The sequence below is a fragment of the Lithobates pipiens genome, unplaced genomic scaffold (assembly GCF_037356315.1).
Source record: "Lithobates pipiens isolate NorthernLeopardFrog02 unplaced genomic scaffold, aLitPip1_a1.2 Scaffold_30, whole genome shotgun sequence".
NCBI lineage: Eukaryota > Metazoa > Chordata > Amphibia > Anura > Ranidae > Lithobates > Lithobates pipiens.
This window is the reverse complement of record NW_027507791.1, coordinates 27,658,975-27,666,676: the sequence shown is the minus strand read 5'-3', so window position 1 is coordinate 27,666,676 and position 7,702 is coordinate 27,658,975. Positions and strand designations below refer to the sequence as shown.

General features: G+C 53.7%; 1 protein-coding gene across 1 annotated transcript; it reads right to left on the bottom strand.

The window, feature by feature from the left end:
- Positions 1-1,095: 1,095 nt before the first annotated feature.
- On the bottom strand, positions 1,096-4,883 carry KRTCAP2 (keratinocyte associated protein 2). Its single transcript, XM_077463820.1, has 5 exons — positions 4,753-4,883; positions 3,395-3,549; positions 2,939-3,002; positions 1,867-1,933; positions 1,096-1,282 (listed from the first exon to the last, which is right to left on the bottom strand). The coding sequence occupies exons 1-5, from the start codon at positions 4,754-4,756 to the stop codon at positions 1,162-1,164; spliced, it is 411 nt and encodes a 136-aa protein (XP_077319946.1). The 5' UTR covers positions 4,757-4,883; the 3' UTR covers positions 1,096-1,161.
- Positions 4,884-7,702: the final 2,819 nt, after the last annotated feature.

Sequence of the window (7,702 nt, the reverse complement as noted above, 5' to 3'; positions counted from 1 at the left end):
ATCCACACCGGCAGTGGTGGGCGGAGCCTTGCGCTTTAACAACGCAGGAAACATTGTTACCTTTTTTTTTTTTTTATTCTACTGAAACATCAAAATGTTCATTTCTCTTCACTGATTGGATGGCCAGTTTGGGTGGAGCTCCGGTGTGGACTCCGCCTTTATCTGCACCTCTCCGGTGCGTTGTGGTGGGGGGAAGGGCGAGTAGAATGCGACTGGCATTTCTCAGGTGTGATCGCCCCACACTGGGGTCTGTATATAAAACATTCGATGGGCGATCGTCACACACATTGGGGGCCGGCGGGACGAATGTCTCCCGTATTTTCTGCGATCGATTCTTTCCTATGATCTCCGGCTCCATCTAGTGGTCACAATGTGGTCTGGAATCCACCAATGGGGACATGTAATGTGTTGTGACCACTAGATGGAGCCGGAGATCATAGGAAAGAATCAATCGCAGAAAATACGGGAGGCATTCGTCCCGCCGGCACCTTATAAAAAGACCCCCCCCGAGGGTCAGTACTGAGGGCTGGATTAGGGGGGTAACTAGGGGGAGGGTTATATTCCTAGAGGTCACACAGAGGTGAAAGGTCGCCCCCCATAGAAGATTTGCACGTAGGAGATCCGTCCCGGGGAGGGGTTACTCTGCCCTTAACAGCCAATCAGGTTCCAGCTGCTGTCTGCCCAGGGAAGTCTCTGATTGGCTGTTTTGGGGAACACACAGGATTTATGAGCTCCTTCTCACCCCCAATGGGAGATCCACTCACCCACAATGTGGGCGGTACTGAATGTGGGTGGTCCAATGACCTGAGATGTAGGCTGTACAGAATGTGGGCGGTCCCATGAGCTGTAATATGGGCGGTACAGAATGTGGGCAGTCCCATAACATGGGTGGTCCAATGACGCGGGATGGGCGGGCCGTCCCATGAGCCAGGATGTAGGCGGTCCCATAACATGGGCAGTACAATGTGCTGGGATGGGCGGGCCCTTCCCCTCCCGGGCCCTCCCATGACCTGTAATATGGGCGGCACAGAATGTGGGCAGTCCCATAACATAGGCCCTCCCACCATGACCCGGAATAACAGGCGGCACACAGAGTTGTAGTCACGGCACTTTATTCACAGACTCGGAGGGGGAGGAGTCGGAGGGGGGGGAGTGGCGAGGTCAGGATCTCTTCTTACTCTTCCCCACCACCTTGCCCGGGGTCACCGCCGGGGTCACCGCCTGGTAAATGCCGGAGGAGATCTTGTTGACGTAGTAGAGATCCACCACAGAGAAGATGAAGCTGAGGAGGGAGAAGAGGGGGCGTGGTTATTGAAAGCAACCGCCAGCCAATCATAAATCAACCTTTAACTATCCTCCTCCTCCTCCTCTCTGCACTCAGCCAATCAGGAGTGAGGCGTACAAGCAGTGTAGAGGGAGGAGCTTAGAGCAAACAGGGAGTGGACAAGACGCTACAATCCGATTGGACAAGCTCTACACTCTGGGCGGGATGTAGAACCATTTGTTAAGGCGGGACTCCGCATACATAATTAATCTAAATCTACTGGAGATTGTCCAATCCGATTGGTGTGGGCGGGAACAGTACGTCTGTCAGATTCCATCTTCCTCCATGTCCCCCCGGGAGGATTTCCCTTTACTTCCTGTCCCGGAGACACAACAGGAAGTGGGGGGGGGGGGGGGGTGATTACATCAGAAAAAAAAAAGTGTCCCCATTGGAAGATTCCCCCCACTGTCTGTCTCGGTGACACCAGAATAATGAGAGGGTGAATCTCCCCAGTGGGGACACACAATAAACCCCCCCCCCCCCCCCCACTCCAAACTACTGAAAATCCCCCCCCATGACGGGGGCGGGGCTCTGGTACTCACCATGTGGTGACACAAACTCGATGGACCAATCCGGAGGCAAAGAGAGCGATGAAGAGACAGACGAGGACTGGAAGAGAAACCAGAGGATCAACATGACAATCCCATCACCCACCCCTCCTAGTGACCCCCCCGGAAAATACCCACCCCTCCTGGTGACACGCCCCCCCGGAAAATACCCACCCCTCCTGGTGACACGCCCCCCCCCGGAAAATACCCACCCCTCCTGGTGACACGCCCCCCCGGAAAATACCCACCCCTCCTGGTGACACGCCCCCCCTGGAAAATACCCACCCCTCCTGGTGACACCCCCCTGGAAAATACCCACCCCTCCTGGTGACACGCCCCCCGGAAAATACCCACCCCTCCTGGTGACACGCCCCCCCCGGAAAATACCCACCCCTCCTGGTGACACGCCCCCCCGGAAAATACCCACCCCTCCTGGTGACACGCCCCCCCTGGAAAATACCCACCCCTCCTGGTGACACCCCCCTGGAAAATACCCACCCCTCCTGGTGACACGCCCCCCGGAAAATACCCACCCCTCCTGGTGACACCCCCCCCTGGAAAATACGCACCCCTCCTGGTGACCCCCCGCCCGGAAAATACCCACCCCTCCTGGTGACATGCCCCCACGGAGACTCAGCCCTGCTGAGGACACTCCACAGGAAAAGTGGTGAAGTGGTGGAACTTACCCTTCCTGATGACACCATAAGGGGGGCAGTACTATCCCTCCCCCCCCCCCGAGGAGACCATAAGGGGGCGGTACAATCCCTCCCCCCTGGGGACACCATAAGGGGGCGGTACTCTCCCTCCCCCCGGGGACACCATAAGGGGGCGGTACAATCCCTCCCCCCTGGGGACACCATAAGGGGGCGGTACTCTCCCTCCCCCCGGGGACACCATAAGGGGGCGGTACTCTCCCTCCCCCCCGGGGACACCATAAGGGGGCGGTACTATCCCTCCCCCCCGGGGACACCATAAGGGGGCGGTACTATCCCTCCCCCCCGGGGACACCATAAGGGGGCGGTACTATCCCTCCCCCCCGTGGACACCATAAGGGGGCGGTACTCACCCTCCGGGAACACTTTGGCCTGGAAGCCTTTTCCGAATATGAGGCTCTCCAGGTTATTGAAGGCCTGAGATGAGAGTTAAGGAGAACTCCGCCTACAAGCAGATCACACAAATCTTGACATATCCTACATTGTGGGGATGGGGGGGTATGGGGAGGGAACCCTGTGCATTGGGGGGGGGGATTCTGTACATGGGGGGGGGGGGGAGGGGAGACTCTGTATATTGCGGGGGGGGGGGAACTCTGTAGTGGGTGGAGGGGTGATCATGTACATGGGGGGGGGAGAGGGGACTCTACATTGCGGGGGGCAGGGGGGGAGACTCTGCATATTGGGGGGGAGGGGAGGGGACCATGTCCATTTGGAGGCCTCTGAGGTCGGTGGTCTCATTTACCCCCAGGATGTCATCACGATTCAGATTACCCCTCCCCCTCCCAGCGCGTGTCATAGTGGAAGGATACGGTGAGGGAGAAGAAGAAGATTCCGGAGCCGAGCATTCCTCCCAGGATGGTCAGCCACTCCGAGGACGCCAACTGACGGCTGAACATCTGCATCCCGGCGAAGAGCAACAACGCCACCAAGGAGGAGAGCGCCAGAGAGATCCCCGTATTGACCGCTAGAGGGAGACAGAGAGATGACATCATCACAACCAACCAATCACAGCACATATGGGGCGGATCCCCATCCACTGACATAAGGATGCAGATTCTACATCATTTGATGCTACCCGACTCCTCCTCCACACACTGGGGGGGGGGGAATGGAACAGAGCGTGATGAGAAGAATGGCTCCTCCCACACCTGATGAAGTCACGTGACCAGAGATGAGACCACACCCCCAGACACGTATGTGGTGGAGGATGTGGGGGCGAGTCATGTGATGTCAGTACAGCGTAGGAGGGGGCGTGTCCTATATGTGGAGAGGAGATCACACTATGAGGGCGGCTCTATCATACACACTGCAATGTCTGAGCTCCTTCATCCACCAATCAGTGCAGAGTTTAGTTAAGAGCCAATCACAGCTCTGTCTTCATCTCTCTCATCTTTATTTATGAAGAAAAGAGATGGAGGTGATGGCTGGAGGGGCGGGACCCAACCCCGGAACACCCACCCATTTTTTCTCTTCATCAATACATCTATTTCTGCCGCAGGTTCCATACACGGTACAGACGTAGATCAGAGGTAAAAATAATCGTGACGTGACAGACCGCGGAGGGTGTAACAAGATGGCCGCCGCTGCCGCCTTCTGACTGTATCCGTACTGTAGGGTGTACCAAGATGGTGGAGACAAACGTCACTTCTGTTACATGTTCTGACGGAGCCCAACGTCTCATAAAACGTTCATCACAAATATCAAATTATATATATACAGTGTATTACTACAACGACTCCGACATTCAGCATGTCCACTGGGTGTAGTAAGATGTCCGCTGGGTGTAATATCCGAATAATAATGTGAGGAACACATGGCGGGAAAATCCCTTCCATTCACCATCTCCTCCCATCACTTCCTGTTGTGTCTCTGGGACCGGAAGTGAGGGGAAATCTCCCCAATGGGGACACTGACTGGGGCTAACCCTCCATTACTCCCTCCAACATGGAAAACTAAAGTGTGCGATCAATCCTCCCATCCAATATACCGATCTATAATATATACATCGATCAGTGGGGGAGGGGAATCTGTAATCCTGAGGGGACCCGGGACACCCCCCCCCCCCCCCAATACATTATACAGGAAATATATCATTCAATCTATGACTGGAGACACCTCATCACTCCCATCCCCCCCACACCGATCACACCACCAACACCATCCTCACCCATCACTGAGATCTCCGACCGACCGACTCCAACACCGGGACACCTCAGCACTCCGCCAACCCCGCCTACTACTCCACACCGACCCCGCCCACTACACCCGCCTCCTCCATTCCACACAGCGACACCCAGCGGGCGGAGGTCAGAACTACACCCCGCCCCCTACTCCACATCACTGTATACAGTATATACACCCCATCCAATCACTACATCATACCCCAATATACCCCAATCCCCCCTCTGTCCTTCTATTATACCCCCCAATCCCCCCCTCTGTCCTTCTATTATACCCCAAATCCCCCCCTCTGTCCTTCTATTATACCCCAATCCCCCCCCTCTGTCCTTCTATTATACCCCAATCCCCCCCCTCTGTCCTTCTATTATACCCCAATCCCCCCCCTCTGTCCTTCTATTATACCACAATCCCCCCCCTCTGTCCTTCTATTATACCCCAATCCCTCCCCTCTGTCCTTCTATTATACCCCAATCCCCCCTCTGTCCTTCTATTATACCCCAATCCTCCCCTCTGTCCTTCTATTATACCCCAATCCTCCTCTGTCCTTCTATTATACCCCAATCCCCCCTCTGTCCTTCTATTATACCCCAATCCTCCCCTCTGTCCTTCTATTATACCCCAATCCACCCTCTGTCCTTCTATTATACCCCAATCCTCCCCTCTGTCCTTCTATTATACCCCAATCCTCCCCCTCTGTCCTTCTATTATACCCCAATCCTCCTCTGTCCTTCTATTATACCCCAATCCCCCTCTGTCCTTCTATTATACCCCAATCCTCCCTCTGTCCTTCTATTATACCCCAATCCTCCCCCTCTGTCCTTCTATTATACCCCAATCCCCCCTCTGTCCTTCTATTATACCCCAATCCTCCCTCTGTCCTTCTATTATACCCAATCCTCCCTCTGTCCTTCTATTATACCCCAATCCCCCCTCTGTCCTTCTATTATACCCCAATCCTCCCTCTGTCCTTCTATTATACCCCAATCCTCCTCTGTCCTTCTATTATACCCCAATCCCCCCTCTGTCCTTCTATTATACCCCAATCCCCCCTCTGTCCTTCTATTATACCCCAATCCCCCCTCTGTCCTTCTATTATACCCCAATCCCCCCTCTGTCCTTCTATTATACCCCAATCCTCCTCTGTCCTTCTATTATACCCCAATCCCCCCTCTGTCCTTCTATTATACCCCAATCCCCCCTCTGTCCTTCTATTATACCCCAATCCCCCCTCTGTCCTTCTATTATACCCCAATCCCCCCTCTGTCCTTCCATTATACCCCAATCCTCCCCTCTGTCCTTCTATTATACCCCAATCCTCCCCTCTGTCCTTCTATTATACCCCAATCCTCCCTCTGTCCTTCTATTATACCCCAATCCTCCCCTCTGTCCTTCTATTATACCCCAATCCCTCCCCTCTGTCCTTCTATTATACCCCAATCCTCCCCTCTGTCCTTCTATTATACCCCAATCCCCCCTCTGTCCTTCCATTATACCCCCATCCTCCCCTCTGTCCTTCTATTATACCCCAATCCTCCCCTCTGTCCTTCTATTATACCCCAATCCCCCCTCTGTCCTTCCATTATACCCCATCCTCCCTCTGTCCTTCTATTATACCCCAATCCTCCCCTCTGTCCTTCTATTATACCCCAATCCTCCCCTCTGTCCTTCTATTATACCCCAATCCTCCCTCTGTCCTTCTATTATACCCCAATCCTCCTCTGTCCTTCTATTATACCCCAATCCCCCCTCTGTCCTTCTATTATACCCCAATCCCCCCTCTGTCCTTCTATTATACCCCAATCCCCCCTCTGTCCTTCTATTATACCCCAATCCTCCTCTGTCCTTCTATTATACCCCAATCCCCCCTCTGTCCTTCTATTATACCCCAATCCCCCTCTGTCCTTCTATTATACCCCAATCCCCCCCTCTGTCCTTCTATTATACCCCAATCCCCCTCTGTCCTTCCATTATACCCCAATCCTCCCCTCTGTCCTTCTATTATACCCCAATCCTCCCCTCTGTCCTTCTATTATACCCCAATCCTCCCTCTGTCCTTCTATTATACCCCAATCCTCCCCTCTGTCCTTCTATTATACCCCAATCCTCCCCTCTGTCCTTCTATTATACCCCAATCCCCCCCTCTGTCCTTCTATTATACCCCAATCCCCCCTCTGTCCTTCCATTATACCCCAATCCCCCCTCTGTCCTTCTATTATACCCCAATCCTCCCCTCTGTCCTTCTATTATACCCCAATCCCCCCCTCTGTCCTTCTATTATACCCCAATCCCCCCCTCTGTCCTTCTATTATACCCCAATCCCTCCCCTCTGTCCTTCTATTATACCCCAATCCCCCCATCTGTCCTTCTATTATACCCCAATCCCCCCCCTCTGTCCTTCTATTATACCCCAATCCTCCCCCTCTGTCCTTCTATTATACCCCAATCCCCCCCTCTGTCCTTCTATTATACCCCAATCCCCCCTCTGTCCTTCCATTATACCCCAATCCCCCCTCTGTCCTTCCATTATACCCCAATCCTCCCCTCTGTCCTTCTATTATACCCCAATCCCCCCCTCTGTCCTTCTATTATACCCCAATCCCCCCCTCTGTCCTTCTATTATACCCCAATCCTCCCTCTGTCCTTCTATTATACCCCAATCCCCCCATCTGTCCTTCTATTATACCCCAATCCTCCCCTCTATCCTTCTATTATACCCCAATCCTCCCCCCTCTGTCCTTCTATTATACCCCAATCCTCCCCTCTGTCCTTCTATTATACCCCAATCCTCCCCTCTGTCCTTCTATTATACCCCCCCTCTGTCCTTCTATTATACCCCAATCCCCCCTCTGTCCTTCTATTATACCCAATCCTCCCTCTGTCCTTCTATTATACACAATCCCCCCTCTGTCCTTCTATTATACCCCAATCCCCCCTCT